General features: G+C 43.3%; 1 protein-coding gene and 1 long non-coding RNA gene across 12 annotated transcripts in view; one reads left to right on the forward strand and one right to left on the reverse strand.

The window, feature by feature from the left end:
• The window catches only part of STARD13 (StAR related lipid transfer domain containing 13), a 312,543-nt gene that overhangs the window by 146,467 nt on the left and 148,516 nt on the right, over positions 1–17,560 (reverse strand). Inside the window, exon 1 of one of the 9 annotated variants that reach the window (XM_063332616.1) lies at positions 2,681–3,035. The exons of the other annotated variants lie outside the window; for them this stretch is intronic. Within the exon in view, the coding sequence (XP_063188686.1) occupies positions 2,681–2,804 (124 nt within the window). The 5' untranslated portion in view covers positions 2,805–3,035. Of the gene's footprint in view, positions 1–2,680; positions 3,036–17,560 lie in introns of those variants that run through there. 9 annotated transcript variants of the gene reach the window in all.
• Positions 1,962–14,388, forward strand: LOC134514619 (uncharacterized). Of its 3 annotated transcripts, XR_010070757.1 has the most exons (5): positions 1,962–2,309; positions 4,045–4,120; positions 4,314–4,732; positions 9,768–9,843; positions 13,417–14,388. It is a non-coding gene; the product is annotated as an uncharacterized LOC134514619 (long non-coding RNA). The 3 variants fall into 3 exon arrangements; XR_010070756.1 differs by lacking the exons at positions 9,768–9,843; positions 13,417–14,388 and having other exon boundaries at positions 4,314–7,092; XR_010070758.1 differs by lacking the exons at positions 1,962–2,309; positions 9,768–9,843; positions 13,417–14,388 and adding an exon at positions 2,621–2,713 and having other exon boundaries at positions 4,314–7,092.

The raw sequence follows: 17,560 nt of genomic DNA on the forward strand, positions 1-17,560 counted from the left end.
TTCAATAATGGCACAGAAGTTTGGAATTACACTAAAACAACAGTATTTTATGCAACTTTTCAGACAAATAGGTCCCCGCTCCAACAAGGGAGTTAAAATTCTGGTTGATTTCCCGATCAGTTTGTGAAACCCAACTTAAACCATAAGCACAGTGGGAAAACAAACAGTGTAAACTACCTCTGCAAAAATTATGAAAAGCACAGAAAGACTCAGGCTGGCATTTGTGGCACGGTAGCGGGTACACTCCTTGTTTAAAAAAGCAAATCCCGGTCAGTGAATCAGAAAGAGTGACTAAGAGCTGCTGGGCACCACAGACTCATCCTGAATAAGAGACAGTACGGAGCAGCCCTGTCCCTGGAGCGCGACGGGAGCCAGGCTGCCGCTCATCACCTCTGCTGTGGAGGGCGAGGGAGGGAAGGAGCCCACTGTATCAGCCTTTTTGTGCACAGTGTTACTTCCCACAGCAACCCAGCCATGCCATCTGCCTCTTTGAGAGCAGCCGAGCCAAGGTTCATCTCTCTCCTTGCTCAAGCCAAGGTTCAGCTCCTTGCTCCAGCTCACATACCTGCTGCCCAACCGTGTACTGCTGCCCTCTGCTCCACCACACGGACCCTGAGCAACCTGCCCTGCTCCCACTGCTGATCCTGCTCTGAGCCCGGGGCTGGACTAGAGATCTTCCAGCGTCTCGCCCAACCCCAACGATTATCTCATTTTTATGAATTAAGCTGTCTCGAGTTTACTTTCTTTACAGGTATACGTTGGTCAACTGGTGTCTGCAGCCTTAACAAATAGATAAAAAACTAAAATAAACCAAAAGTCCCTGCAAAGTCATCATCACAATGATGATTTAATCACAAATCCTTATTTGTCTTGATGGTTGAAATAACGACAGCACACTGATGGTTAAAACTGCGTTTTGTTTTGGTCATTGCTCTTAAACACTAGTTACCAGTTACACTACTGCTGTGACTGTCAGGGCTGAACCACAACGTCAACTTTGAGAAAAAAAAAAGGGAACTTGTGCAACTATCTACCTGACTGGGATCAGATCTATTGTGATAGAGAAGAAGCTGGCCTGGCAAATTGCAAATAATGAGACATTTAGATCAGTTTAAATTCCCTGCCTTCTCATTAATGAAAGCTGGAAGAAGAGGCATAGGAATATGCACTGCAGCTACGGGGGCCAGAAGGACAAATAAATATAAAAACAAGGACAAAAATCCCAGAGACATAAAAGCATCTGAACAAGAGAACATCTCTGGAATCAACAGATGTTACTTGTACACATTTTGTTATGCTGTCAGATAATTCATTTAATTAAAGGGCGTGTGTATCAGTGTCTCACCAGCATATTATGAATAGCACTTAAATTATGGCAGTGAATAAACCCAGGACATTAGTATTCTATCCACCTTAAATAAAAAGTCCGACTCCATCAATTTTAATACCCAGTTGCTTTAAGAAGTTGGCTACAGCTTCATGGCAGCCTGCCCAGGTCCTTTGCTCAATCAAGCAATAGTTGTCTTTGACCAAAAAAGAAAAAAATAGCCAACAGTATCCCTGCTGAATGTCTCCTGGCATCTGCTATTAATATAGGAATAAGTACATTACATGTAAAGACAGATTAATATTTTGGGTAACCATAACACTACAAAATTAGCAATTCATTATTGAAGCTACCCACTTGAGATTCATTTTTCAAAAAATTACCATGCAGTTTTTTTCTGTTATTTTAATTGTATGTACATAAGAACTAATGCGCTGTAGACACAATTTAGACACCTATCTCATACACTATTTACCTCTGTATTATACAATACCAGTATGTCACAGTGCCCTAGGCAAGGTCACCAAACTCCTAACAATGCTGTAGGATGTGGCAGAGGAATCCATCTTTACAAATTAGCCTTCATTATACGTGATTCTGCTCATGAATCTTGATGTATTGTTTTCCAGTATAATTTTACCTTGCACTTGCCTGTACCGTCTAGATCTTTTAATTCATGAAGTATTTTACAGATACAAACTAGCGGTATTTTTGCACGCGTACAGCGAATGTGCTGCTGCGACAGCAGTGCTCTAAATGTGACCCGACCTACTGGAGCTCTGTGTCCTTCTGGTCTCCACCTGGGGTTGGTGAGACTGCAGGAGCCTGGTTTTCCAGAGCAGTTAGGTGAGCTAAAGCTATAAAAGCCCCTGAAATCAAACAAACCATTCTTCTTTGGGAGTTGCAGCGCTCCGCACACGCAAACCCTACGAGGAACCCACCTGGCCCTGCAAGTGACTTAGAAAACTGATCAGACCAGCAGGTGAGCCCGCTTCCCGGGGGCAAAGTCAACCCTCTTCGTTTCTGAGATGCTCAGAAGGTGCCTCAGACGTGGGGCGACCTCCAGCTTCAGACCCGAGCCCGACGGCTTGTGGCACCATCCCCACCGTGCCCACCAGGGACCGGGCAGGTGCTGGAGGGGTGCTCGCACCCCGCCTCCTCCCTGCAGCCCGACCTGCCCGGCCACCGCCACCGGCATCCCTGCCGGCAGACCCCGACACGATGCCCCGAGGTCTCCGCGCTCCGTCGCGGCAGCGGGGCGGGTGTCGTCGTGCCCCCCCCCCCGCCCCAGGGCGTCCTCTTGGAGCGGGGACCCCCGGGGTGTCCCCCCTCGGGCGGCGCGGCGGGACTGACCTGCGAGCCGCCGCTCCCGGACATTCCTCCACAGTAAGTCCCAGGCTTTGGCGGTGGAGTCCCGCAGCTGCTCGCTCAGAGACCTCCGGAGCTGCGCCTTGGCCGGGCGGCGCTGGCTGCTCATCCTCGGCGGCTCCTCATGCCGCCCCGGGCAGCCCCGCTCCTCAGCGCCGCCGGCGGCTCCCCTCGCCGGGTACGGGCGGCGGCGGCGGTGGCCACATGGGGCCGGCGGGGCCGCGCCGCAGCCCGCCTCACCGCCGCTCCGGGCGGGCGGGACCCTTCACCTGAGCGCCGCCCGCCCCGGCCCCCGGGGCAGCAGCGGCGCCGCCAGCCTCCCTTAGCGCCCCGGCGCCTCACCGCCCTCCTCCCTCCTTCCCTCCCCCGCGCCTCAGCCCCCCGCCGGGGCGGGGAAGGTGCCCCGGGGTCTGGCCCCGGCTCCTGCCCCGCCTGCGGCCCGGGGGTCGCCCCTGAGGGAAATGGCCGCCCCCGCCCTCCGGCCCGGCCGGGACCCCGCGCCCCGCGGGCTCAAGCGCCAACGGCAGCCCCGGGCCCCGCTCCTAAATTCCGTGCCTGGGACCCTTCATGTGGGAACCGTCCGGCCGAGCACCCCCCGGCCGCCCCCGCTGTCAGCGCCCGGCCGCGGGCTCCCACTCGCCGCCGCCCGCCTCAGCTCGCCCGGGCCCAGTAGCGCCTGCCGGGCTCGGTGGTCCCTCGGACCAGAAGCCAGCGGCCGCCGCGCCCGGGAGAGGTCACCGGCACCGAGGTGACACAAAACCTGGGTGGCAGCGGGTGGCCTTTTCTTTTTTCTCCGCAAGCTGTAATAGGTGCTTAACCCACGCCACGACTTTTGCCAAAAGAAAAGTTGTTCGGGGTTTTTTTTCCGAGGTTTTATCAACTCTCGACTCGAGCTGGAGCCACAGTCCTCGCAACATGGCCCTTCCCATCTCTTTCCCTCTTTTTCTGTGTTCCTCCCACCTGCCTCTCCCCGCTTCATCCCTTCTACCCCCCTGCAGCATCACCTCTAACAAGTGCTTACACTCCTAAAAGCTTTCAAAACTAAACCTTGGCAGCCCCTTTTTGCACACATTTGCAGACTAAAAGGAATCTTGAGTCTTCCATCCCTGGACAACCCAGAGAGGAGCATCGGGGCCCTTATTCCATTTAGGAAACCAATTTTGGGTCTCTGCTTCCTCTGCAATCTGGGAAATACAGTTGTAAGAGTGGCCCCTTCCCTACCCTGGCCACCGGTGGAGGGGATGGTTCCCAGCACAGCTGGCAGCAGAGTGTCCCATAGCTGAGAAGAACAACAGGGGCTTCATTTCATTTAGTCACAAACCATTACTTATTGCTTACTCTTTTTGCAGAGTACTCGCAATGTGCAATGAAGAGGCTGATCTTCCTGCAAGTGAGTGCCATTCACCGAAACAGCTGAATACCCTGGTAAAGCAGTCATGTTAAACATTATCGATATCCCCATCTTGTTTAAATTAAAACCGTAGCTGCAATGCCAGCAATACCCATGGAAGCTAAAAGCAAACAAACAGACATAATCCGTGTCACCACTCAATTTTAATAATGCCTTCTGCTTACTCTCTGATGTGAATTTGTTTTCTGTTGTCCCTGTTCTTAAAAGGTTCACCTTAAACTACTCTACTATATCTGATGAAGCGGAGACGATATGCTTGCCGAGAACTTGTGAAGATGTTGTATGTCACTCCTCCTCCTGCAGTTCCACCCACGGTGTCCTCCAAATGACTGGACAAACTCTTACAAGAAAAGGGATGCCTTTCCAGGGACGGATGCATCCAAGATCTGGAAAGGGGACAGCATAATTAAGTAAATACGCCCACATCCCATGACCCAGAGCAAACACCTGCTGATGGTAATGGGAGAAGAGAGGATTACAGCTCCTACAATCAGCTCCTCTGCCCCGTAAATCTGCCACTGACCTCTGCCTCACTTTATTTAATTCCCTACCAACGCAGCCATTACCGGTACACAAAACCTACGATGCCTGTTTTTTGCCATGGGCTCCTGTCCACTAGGAACCAGGTAGAGACAAGAAATTCACTTCTGACATTGTACTCTGCTGCCCTATAAAGATCAGCAGTGACACAGAGTCTAAAGGTGAAATCATAAAATCAGTTTTGAAGGGTTTGTGTCATACTGCTGTGTCGTTACCCACAAATACCAGTCTCAGCTAATGCTGTAACCTTCCTCAGTGCTTTTCTGGCAGCCACACTTGAATGCTCCCTCTTACCGTGTCCAGCCTGTCTGGAAGATAGATCTCCCTTTCTTCAGTTGCTTTCTGTGATGGCCAGAATGTAGCAGTACAACAAAAGATGTTCTCTTCCCTTCTGCACCATTTTTGAAGAGGTTACTTTATCAAAAATGTCCCTAGACTTCCAGGTTTACTGAAAGCAGATAATTAGCAATGAGATACTAGCAATTGCGAATACCGTGTTATCTCACCACAGGTTGCTAAGATGAACTCCAGTGATACGGCTAGATTTCATAATCAGCAGCAGAACTGAACTGGCAAGCCTAGATTAAACTCTGTGGCAGGCACTGACAAAAATCTTACTAATTTCACGTACTTCACTGTGGAAAACTAAATCCAGCAGCAAGATCAGATACTGTACTTTTCTCCCCAAAGAAACAGTGTTACCGAGTAATGAGAAAATACCTCATGCAGCAACTGGCCCGTTCCTATTTTATGTCTTTAATCATAGTCAGCTCTTCAGGAGTCGAGTTACCAACACAGGTATTTTTGATGTATTACACCTAGTAGTAGCAGTTACAATAAGAGCTGTTCTCCACAACCTGCTTGAAGAAAGGTATGTGTTAGGGATCATTCACAGGTCAAAGATGTTTCACTTCCTTTTAGGATGTCAGAAAGCATGACCAAACGGTAAAGTTCTGGTCTCCCTCCACGCATTTTCATCTGTTGGTTAAGTGCATAAGCAGCCAACTGATCAGTGCTCTTGTCTACAGCTTGAAACATGTTGACATCCTGAACAAGGATGGATAACATTTCTGGGAGAAAGACAAGGAAAGCGCATTTTCCACAGAAACAGCAGTTTTCCTGATTGATACTAGTCATACCAAAATGGTTCTCTTTAGAGTAACTGCAACAAAACCACTGTATATGATAAAATGAAAGGAGGATGTTCCCAGTTGCCTTAAAAGAAGCTGAACTATGTATGATATTTGTCTTTTCTCATTGATAACAGAATATTGGCAGGAATGACAGTGGTATTTTGTCTGTCTTAAAATCTTGCAAGCATGTAAAATGTTGGGGGAAAATCTAAGCTAATTACACCCGTGCTCTGATGCCACTGTGGCACAGAAGCCTCATGTTCTAATTATATATTTAGCAATTTATAGTGCCTCCCAATCACCATAGTAATTAAACGCCAAGTTAATTGATACTACATAATAATCTGGCCTCTAATTAGCAGTGTGTTTTTAATTTGTTACAGATTCCATTATGCAGCCCGGTCTAGTCCTAATAAAGTCACCGTAAAAGCTCCCCTGCATCTGGTAAGAACAGAATCAGGCCTAAGGAATGAGAAAAATGACTACATCTTGGTTTGCCATTTGTAAACTACTGAAAGACTATGATAAAAGTACAACTTCTTTCCTTTTTTTCCCCCTCCAGACCTTAATTATGGTGAGCCAGGATTTTTTGTTAGTTTAACCACTTCACAATATTTGTCTGCTTGTAGAGGAACAAAACAGGGTGCGTCTTGCAGAGGAAAATGTGGGAAGAGTGCGTCCTTGGTTACTGTGTGCTGTTTAGCGGGCACAAGCTCCTTACGCTTATATCTCTTAAAAAGCAATAATAAAGCAAAAGAGGAAATCAATTAGTACTACTACAGGATCACTGATGCTAATCAGTGCAATACCAGACTTTATAATACATCTAATTCTTCAGGAACTGACTGTAAATTAAAGAAGCTCCTTGAAGTGTATTATACGGTGCGGCTGTGCTTTTCTAGCTTCAAATAGTAGCTCAGCCAGCCTATTTGTAAATACATCCAGTAATATTTATAACTTTGGCAATGATCTTTGGGGGTCCTAGAGCTCTGGAATTTGTTTTCTGTCACAGGCTAAACGTCCTGAGTGTGATGTTGTAAGTCTGGGTTACCACTGGAAGGGAAGAAAAGATTTGAGGTTTTCCATGGCTTGTTTTCCTAACAGCAGACTGCAGTGAATTGCATACTAATTCTGTGGCTGAAGTTATGTGAAAAGCACCAAGGGCATATGAGTAGGTGTCCTCTTTGACATCTAAGTAAACAAACAAACGTTTTGGATAGAGAAAAATAAGAATCATTGTGAACGAGGACAAAATGTTCCAGCCTGTTCCCTGGCACTCTCTCCTGCTTGTTATTTACATATGCAAATTAACATAATTTTAAGGTAGCTTTAACGAGGATCAATTATAAAGCAGCTTCACTCTTTCGACGTTTATCAAGAGATTGGCACCTATCTGTTCATCCTTCTCCATTTCAGCTTCCTGAAGCTCTGGGAAAGGATCGCTCTGCACTTTGCCAACAGCAGAGCGCTGCTGGCTTTCATTAGTCGGGGCCAAATTCTTTCACTTTTGTTCACAGTGATTAATGCTGAAATAAACAGGCCTTCTTGCAGTATTCACTGTGAAAAGGCTCTAAGTATGCTCAGATCCAGACTACAAACTATCTGCTGTTTGACTGTGCTCCCTCTCCTTTGCTAAAACTGGCATGGAGGGGATGGGGGGGGAATGAAGCTTTTCTTCCATCCACAGGACAGATGATGGTACTTTATTATTATTATTATTAATAATAAACTGTATTATCAAAACACTTAGAACCAGAAACTGGATGGGGCAAAAGTACAGTCTTTGCCCTCAGGATATTACAAGCTAAATATAAAACAAGACACCAGTGGAGAGAAGAGCTAATTGGGGTAGGAAGGGTGGAGTACCAGAGAACAATAAAACAATACTGGCCAGCGGCGTAACTACTGGTGTTAGCACACCAGAATTAGTTTTTGGAGGCACCGATGCAAAGCAAGTTAGCAAGAGGGTCTCCAAGGAGGTCAATATCTATTCAGAGGACCAAGTCCCAAGGATAAGGGGCATTTTTAGAGAAAGCATGCAAATGTGTATTTGCAAACTCATAGTAGGCACATAGAAAACACAGTAGACAACAAAAGCTGGCATCCTGTACAGACAGACTGTGGGAATCAAGCTTTTAATATTAAACAGATGATAGATAGGGAAGGGAAGGGCCTCCAGCCTTAAGGCAAGTAGCCTCTGCTCGATGCAACATAAAGGCAGGATGAGCTGCAATGAATAGTGACAGCAGAGAACTCCCAGAGTATATTTGCATTTGGGATGCACTGAAGTTGACCAAATTGTGTTTATCAAGGCAAAGTAAGTGAGAACAAAGATGAGATGGTAAACATGGGATGAAAGTTTTTCCAACCATGAATTTTCACCTGGAAAACTCCTTCTGACAAAAAAAATCATTTCTTACAGAATAAAAATTAAAGAAAATGACAGTTTTTCTGGAAAATAACTACCATTTTCCTGGTTTTACCATGGAGCAGGATTTTCACATTCTGGCCAGCCTTACCTTGGACTTTTCTCTCCATCTCACATTCTAGTTGTATCTAGCTCTTGCAGATTATTTTTTAATAACCCTCCTACTTCTCCAATCTTGTGTCCTTAACTCAGCCTGAGTTGTCACAGGAGAATGACGAACTCCAGGTGAAGGGCCTGCGTGACAGGTAGGAGGATGCTCTGTTCTGTGAGAATGGTGAAAAAGGGGACAGGGAGGTAACTGTGGCACAAATGATCATTAGATGGATTACTGTCTGAGTAAACAGAGCACTTTCACTAAACAGTAGACAATTAAGCTGATACTTAAGCTGAAATTCTGAAGAATTGCAGCCACAAAAGCCCTTGCACATTTCTCAGATAGCAGAGGAGAAGATTGGACAAAACAAACCAAGTGCCAATAAACTTTCACTTCCTTTCATAAGACACTCTGTGGACATCTTTAAAATATAGTATGTTGCAGATATGAAAGCCTGGGCTGGGAAAAAGCCGGTCACTGTAGAAATAGCCAATTCTTCAATGATTGAGCAACTGGGAAAGTGGAATACATTTTATGTGTGTAGATACAGTGGCTTTTCACTGGAGCAGAACTTGAAATTTTGAGATGATTAATGCCCTTGAAAAATTGAGCAGCTATGTTGAAACAAGAAATGTCTCAGCACAGAATATTGCTCCTGTTCTTCTCATTCCAGCTTCTGGTGTCTGATTCTTCCCCTCCTTTTTAGTTGCTTGACAAAAATGTGTTATTCTAAACTACATCTTTCTTTGCTCTCAAAGTGCTCATTTCCTTAATATCGTATTGGGACCTTGTCTAAACCAAGGTTATTATTTTTTTTCCAAACTTCCAACTGTTATTACCATCACAGTAGAAATAATTGGAAAATTTGTGTAAAAAAGCCTTGCAGCAGTCAGTGGCAATTTAGCACACACCGTATCTGGATATTGGTTCAGAGACCTGGGAGCTTGTTCTTTTTTTTATAACTCTTCTGGATTACACAGGAAAACATGATCAATCTTGACAAGAGGTTCTAACAACAATGCAAAGGAATTGTTCCCAAAACCAATTTACTTATAAGAGTACAAACTTTCTTCAGATACACAAATACTCATGAGCACACACTTTCCTAGTAATCGGGCTACTGACTGACGGGAGCATATTGCCAAGTACCAATATATTGCAAGCTATGGATTTTTACACAGCTTCCTTCATTACTGGTCACACAGCTACTATTTTAACTTATTTAACAGATTTTTAATATATATATAAATTTAATAGAATTGAAATGCAATGCTACTACTGTTTTTGGACAGGAAATAAAGAATGTTGTGGCCAGTTGCAATAGGGGATAGAATTTCAGGTAGGCAGATTATAATGACCAGCATCAAAATTTGGCTGAGGCCCAAGTCAACCCCTGTTAACTTAAAACAGTTCTGCAGGATCTCGAACCATTAAGACTGATTTTACATTTCTTCTTGCTTCCACAGTTAAGAAGGGCCGATCGGCTGCTGGCAGTACTGTGTCTGGGTCTCACTCGAAGTGAAGGCTGGTGGCAATTCGATGGTAAGCCTCATTTCCCACAGCCCCGTTGGGAAGGTTTCCCAGCCGGCTCAGAGCCTGCCTAAGCCCCCTCCATCACCCAGCTCTGGCATTACAGAACTCTCTGTTCCAGCAGGCTAAGTGGTACGGCCATTCCTGCTAGTATAAAGGAGTTTAAGCTTAGGAAGAATGCTTGTTTCATGACATTTAACGTATCTGGGTATTCCCACTGAGAAGCAGGATATTCATGCTGTGAAGAAGGGGCTGGACTAGGTGGATCTGCAGCTCTTTCCATCCAAAAATGTCTCTGTTTCTGTGAGAACATTTTGGTAGTGTCAGGCAGCACCTGTATTCCATTAACTCCAAAAGCATTTTAGTGTTTACAGTAACCAGGAAATGTCGATGTCTGTGTTATATTAACAAATCAGCAGTAACAACTGCAGTTTCAGTTCTTAGAGCTGTACAGAGAACAGTTTACTGTGAGTCACTGAGAGTTTTACTTTTTTTGGTTGAAACACGAACAGGCCTGTAGTACTGCCCTTGAAACCATTACAAGAAAGCTTTGGAGAAAAAAAAAGTTACCAAAAGAAGTCCAATATTGCTTCAGTAATGGCTTCACATAATCAGGTAGGCTAAAGCATAGCTGTGAATTGCAAGTCTAAAAAATACTTGTGACACCAAATTTGTAGCTTCTTCACCTCAGTTTTGCTTACACTCTTCCTGCCTTTTGCATGTAGGTTGAGGAGGTTCACATAATGACATAAATTCATTCAAGATTCAGTATCTTGGAGAGAAAGCTACGTTATATTTTTATGTGGATGACACGACGTATATGCACAGCGAGGTGAGCTATAAGGTGTCACTGCACAGTAGGCAGCAGACTTTACGAGAGCACTGATGTGCTGCTGTATAATCATAGTCCTTATAAAAGAATCCCACTGTGAGAAATGAAATAGTCCACCATGCAAAGCATAACTTTTTGTGGTCTTCCAAATAGACTCCAACTTCTGCATGCAGGAGGCAAAAAAACCTATGTTATGCACCCATTTGCTTTTCACAGAACTGAATTTTAATAGTGACATTAAATTACTATTATGTAAATAATAACATCAAACAACATGGGAGAAAGCTAGAAAATATTAAGATATTTTTCTTTCCTCTTTTGGGATTGGAAGCAACAACTTAATTACCAAGAAAGGCAGTAGCCGGGACTGCTCTGTAGCTGGCCCAGCATACCAAAGGCAGAGAGAGCTTGAGGAGGTGTTTCCCCGTCACCAGCTGCTGTGTACAGCGATGTGACCAGAATGATGACAGAGGTCACAGCCACTGCTCTCTACTGATAATGCCACCACTTGCTTTCCAGAAAGGGCCATCTTTTTTATTTAGTATTACTTGAAAAGTTGATTCCAGAAAGAACAAAGAGGCTTCACCTCTGCCTTGGAGCACTATATTCTAGCTGGCCAGACTCCCCCTCCTACCATTAATAGACACTTTTTTGAGACTCCACATACCCAATTCCCCTCAACATCAATTTAGTGCCATGCAAATGAAGGAGATATGCATTCAGGACTGTTCAAGAAGGCGAGAAAAAGTTACTCTTTTGCTTGTACGTACTGCAGGTTCCAAAGTTCGTTTTCAGTGTTGGAAGGGTTTCTAGTGGAATTAGTTCCTCTGGATGATATCAGAACACCTTTACGGTGTTGCAGATACAAGTGTTGGCCATATTGTTTACTTACACTACTGTCACGCAGACTCACTTCAACAGCTTTTCATCATTTTGTGCCAACGTAAATCTGCTCAGTAGTCTACATTTCAGGGAAATTTTTTGAATCATTTACATTACAAACCTCTGTGCAAATTGCTTAGAGAGGAGGTGATAAAGGGATTATAACTCAGCAGGTTCTTACAGTGTTAGTTTTTGAGACAGACAATCAGTTAATTTACCTGACAGAGAATATTTATATTAAGTAATCCTTGATGTTAATTTGATCAAAATTATCAGATCCATAGTTTCAGAACCCAGGCCTTAAAAATATTTTAGTGAATGTCACTGCTAAAGGGGAAAAAAGTGTAAATCTGAAACCCAAAAACTAGACTTCGTATGCCTCAAATTGGGGGCTATTCCCAATTTCTCTTCTGAAATGTTGCTAAATGGTTTTGCAGTGATCTAAACTAGTCCACTGCTGTCAGTCAAGTCATAAGGAATACAGTTTCATCTGGAAAACATTATCGTCCTTTAGGACTTAAATAGATTTGGATTTATCCTCCTCCTTCCTGTGCTATAGCTCATCTTTTATAGCTGGGCAGGATAAATGCAAAGTGAGTTGCGTGTACTACTAGAAAGTAAAAGTAGGCTCTTACTCTACTTTGTACAGGTATAAATTACCCTTTTAATTCAGAATTGATGAAACTTAAGGTCTTCTCAATAATCACCAGGGATGGCCTCCCTTCCTACAAGAACTGCTCTAATCATTCTTTAAAAAAAAAACCACAATTTTGACCAAACACTAGTGACAATCTCACATTAATGGTGAGATTTTTTGACTTGCTGAAGTAACTGTAAAAATTCCCATACGCTTCACTGAAAAATTTCATTCAGTGTGGGTTCTTCCCTTTCCCTGCTCACTCCCGTCATGCTTCTTAAGAATATGTGAACATAAAGCCCTCAGTTTCTTGCTGATTTAATGCTCCTCATTAATGGGGGCAACAGGTTCCAGCACATGAGGGTGCTACATGTTCTGTGTCTTACGTTCATTGGATATCTCTAGGACTTAAAGGTGAGTAGGAATTTAGTGCCGTGACATTTTTCATTAGTTAAGTAAAATGGTTGTATCTTCCCTGCATATCATCCTTCACTGACTTCTCTGAATGTTACTTTTTGTAGACAGTTTTGTGATGTCGACAATGCCGGATGTCACTGTGATATAGTTCCTGAATTTATATGATGACATTATAATAATAGCAATGCTGTTCTTTATGGTTCATATAAATTAGCATTTTATTTGCTTTCACGACTAGTGCTGCAAATTGAACAGCTGTTTTGACTGAGCTGTTTTAATTAAGCTGTCCATAATGTTGCCTAGGTATTTTTCCGAACTGGTAACACACTTCATTAAGTATGCAGTGTCAGTGACCGCTTCAGATCATTCCTCAGCATTACCTCACACTTAGGTAAATTGAAATCCCATCTGCTTTGAGGCTGTCAAATCACCTCGCTTTGGTGATTTGAAATTTGGCCCTCAGAAATCTCTCTAATCTTTAGTACCCTAGGAAATCTTGAGTTTGCTACAGATTTTGCCATCTGTTCACTCACTTGTCAAGATAATGAAGCTTTAAAAGATACTTGTCCTAGTAAAAATCTTTGTGGCAACCTATTCTTAGCCTCTCTTCTTTCCGAAAACTGACAAGTTTAATTTGGGTGCCTTTGGATCTTTTATAAAATTTATGTTCTATGACCAAAATTTCCTTCCCACACTGATTTCTCACGTTATTTCCTCTCTGTTTTGAAGATCTCTGCAATATTAGTTTGGAAAGCCTAGATAAGTTTTATCTCTTCCTGTTTTCCTGTGCAAAAGCTGTTTCTCTTTTCTTTTACAGAGCCATACTGGATCCTACATCTGTATTCTCATCTGGGTGTATTATAGTTTGCTTTGTTTTTTTCAGAAACATGTATGATAATTAATATGGGAAGCTGTGATTATTTTTACTGCCCACAATGACTTCTTTTCATGTTTAAATATGGGTATCATTCTAGCTGCCTTGGACAGCTGGACCCGATGAGTGTATTCCAACACTTCCACTTTGAACTCTATTTCTGACGGTTCTTCATCTGTTATTTGCAAAGAGGACTCCAGAATGCACTGGCATCCAGGGATTAAGTCTGGAAATACTCTGCCTAGGCACAAAAAAATAATGATTTTAAAAACTGTGTCCCTGGGTCTTACACTGTAAGTCACTGTCTGATTTTTAGAAGTGGTTACCATTCATCAGCCACTTCTGAAATCCTTCCTGAAAATCAGATGATTTATTTAAAGACATAAACAGGAATCTGGAAGTTCAGTTTTTACACCTTGCTTCTTACTACCCAGAAAGTTGTCTAATGCTTAGCCAGTCAAGGAGACATGACCCACGTCCCATGGTGATGTCATGATCATGTGATAGATCATGATAGGTCCATTAACCAGCAGAAGGAAAAGGAAGAAATCATTTTGATTGCAAGGGTAGAGAGGGAGTATTATGCCTGGCTTTAGAGAGCTTGCAGAGCCATTTGCCCACTTCACTGACAACTAAAGAGGACTAAGAAGCTCTGGAGAACATAGAGGAATGGGCTGGAAATAACAGGAGAGGCAGAAGGAAGAGAAGGAAGGAGGGAAGACCACTGTAAGGCATGACAAGCAGAAGAGTAACTGGACTGTAAAGTTGCAGTGCCTTTAAGAGGAAACTGAATAGCGAAAGGAAATGGTAAGGAGTAAAATTAAAACTGATTTTGCAAAGAAGGAAATGGAGAGAAAATGAACAGAGATAGTGGAGTCCAGAAGACTATAAGGGACAAAAACAGTAGGTAGGATATGTGCGTGGTGTAGAGAAGTGTGCAAGAGTAATGTACAAAGTGCTCTGGATGCACTGTTGGCTGTTTGCACTGCTAGTCCAGATCAACTGACTTAACTCAGTTAAACATAACTTTAAAATGCTTCGTTTTACACTTCATTTCTTTTAATTTAACCTGTGAATCAGAAATGCTAATAAAATCTCAAAAGCAGTAGGTGTAAGGTTCACGTTCCTTGAATTTTAGGCACCCATGGTTAAAAGAGAACTGGGGGAGTTGGGAAGCTGGGAGGGAGAGGGATTTATCCCCCAGAGGGTAATTCATTCCACCCCAAAACAGCTGCCCAGAAGCAGACCTGTGGAGGAGGACTCAATCCAGCTGAAGATGATGTTGCACTCTGAAAATTACTCTTCACCCATTGATAGAAGAGGTGCTTAGAAAGGCATATTAGACTGTAGGTAAAGTTGGATGTATCAATTCCATCTCAAGTTTCCTGTTTCTGTGGAATTTTAATAGGATTTCAGTATTTAACCATTGTAGACTCATTTGAAAATCTCAGGTTGAGTATGTTTCAGTTTCACTCTAGTCTCTTTTAAAGTCTCTAATAGATTTAAAGGCACAAATTCTCAACAGAATTTGTGTTCTGAAATCCTATGACTTATTTCTTCTTTTATTATTTTTTAACATGGGCTACCTTTTGATGTGGAGACACTGGAATTGTTTTGCTGTTGAAGAACATCTTTTCTCTTGCAGCACGAGCTGTAAAACATGAACACCTTGTTGGATTGCACTCCAGAACTCTGAAATGGGAATCCTGCCAAAGCTCAGGGCTTCTTTTTTCATTTTGACTGTCGTATTGCTCTTGCTTCTGTTAGTATCACATTCCTACCACTTGTGCTTTTCAGACACCTACGGCCAAACTCCAAACTCGTTCCCAGTCTAACTCCACTAAACTCCATGGAGCTGCAACAGAAGTGAATTTGTCTCAGTATGTCTGTAAATTAACCAGTCATTTAAGCTGGAGAGTGACATTGATAAGCAGCAACAGCCCAGGAGTGGTGAAAGGAAGATATCTCCTAGTTAGTTTTGGACAGTTGACACTAACTCCGTTGTCAGATAAGTCTTACTGACTGTGGGAAAAGCTGAGTGGGAAAAGTCACACTCACTGCCTGCTAACCGTAGGAGGAAAACAGATCTGGAATGCAGAGGAAATCTCGACATTATCTGTTCCCCCAACCCCTACCAGCCAGGCAATCAAAATAACTAGCTGAGTATCGGCTGTCTCTGTTCCTGGCCCAAACAAATGTGCTTTCTTGACAAAGTTTTTGCTCACAGGAGAGGAGGCAAAGAGAAGAAAAGAGTCTAACGTGGGTGTGGGGGAGTGGTTCCTGCCAAAAAACAGGAGCTGCTTTTCTGTAACATCTAAACGGATAATGATGAAATAAGCCTAATGCTGTAGACAGAGGTGGCTCTGTGGTTTCCACAGGACAGCGATGCATACTTGACAACCCAGCAGCCCCACGCAACACAACTCCAGTACTTCATCACTCCACTTGGCCTCTGTTGACATTGTCAAGGACACTTTGCCACAGACTTTGGTAAAAGAAGGATCAAACCCAAGGGAACAAAACAACTGGAAAGGAATTCTGTGTGCCCATCCAAACTGCGTTGTGTAAGAATAAAGTGTACTCATTGCAAATGAACACTTGAAGGTTAAAGGTATTTCCTCGCTAGTGATCATAAGACACAGGGTCTGCCAAGACCTAAGGAAGCACAATATACTATTCTTACATCAATGTTCCATATACACATCACAGCAAGTTAGAGGCACTCTCACATATTTCTGTATATGCTCAGTTATTTACCTATGTGTAACTTCCTACTCTGGATATCATCCCTATAGGGTTGTTATGCTTAAAAAAATTCCAAGGCTATGGGGAAGAGGAGCACAGCAACAAAAGCAACAAATGAAAAGGTGTACTTTAAATTAAGTTACTGAATATTTTGAATTCTCCAATACGTCATCCAGCCATTGAGTGTCCTGCATCAGTTCTGTCTGTCTTATATATATGTGAAAATATATAGCTGGAGAAGTTTACTTTAACTTTGGAAACTCACCTTACATTTTTGTTACCAAATGAAAGTCCACAGAGCTGTAAATTGAAGATTTCGACAATGTGTTGGTGAGCAGACAAGAAAAGAAAGAGTGTGAAAAGCAGGGATAACTTCACGTACTATATATTTATAAAACAAACAGATGCCAACATCAGCAGTCTGCTAATGATGCCAGAGTAGCTATGGCTTTGTGCCTGCTTTGTCTACTAAAAGACCCCGGAAATCCAAATTAGCGGCTTTTCTTGATGGAGGCCTGGCACGGATAGCAAGGCAGCTACTGCTGGGAAAGATTGTAAGGAAGACCAGTCAGCTTATTCCCTTCCATATTCCCCCTCCACTGCTCTGGGAAGCAGGCACAGTTGAAACAGTTCTCTGAATCTCTCCCTCCTATTTCTGCACCCCAGATCCTTCTGTCTTTGGCAGGAGCAGACCACCAACACCTGGGTGGCCTTACCCACTCATTCTCTGATTTTTCTGTTTTGGGAAGTCTTGACCCGCTGCTGCCTGAGACAATGCTCGGACGCGTGCCCTGGCATGCATGAGCAGACACAGAGGCTCTCCATAAGCTCCTCCTGGTGCAGAGCTCTGCACGGACAAAGGGCACAGCAAAGAGCAGCTTCAGGACCATAACCTGGGCACCAACCAGTTCACGCACCAACATTCATGAAAATAAGCTCTTGAAAAATATGATGAATTAGAAACAAATGTAAATGTTTTAACAGTCACCTTTTTGTATGAAGAACATCAATGAAAATACGGGGCTGTAAGATTTGTGAAGGAAGGACTCCCATTCTGCCTGTATGGTGCTCAAAAGGACATTACTCCGGGCCTGAGGCCCAGTGTCACTACCTCAGTACAAACAATAATAAATGACTTAATTAGCAATTCAATTAAGTTGTAGTTTTAAGACTTTCCTAAAAGAACTATATCCATTTTATGAAATATAATGTTCCCGAGCTTCCCATTTCCTCAACTACTTAGAGGATTTGTTTGATTCTGAAATGCTGTGAAAAGTGGAAGGTATTTTTTTTTCTTTACAGTTACAAATAATTTTCTCTACAGATATATAATTTTCTACGC

Source organism: Chroicocephalus ridibundus, chromosome 1 (assembly GCF_963924245.1).
Source record: "Chroicocephalus ridibundus chromosome 1, bChrRid1.1, whole genome shotgun sequence".
NCBI lineage: Eukaryota > Metazoa > Chordata > Aves > Charadriiformes > Laridae > Chroicocephalus > Chroicocephalus ridibundus.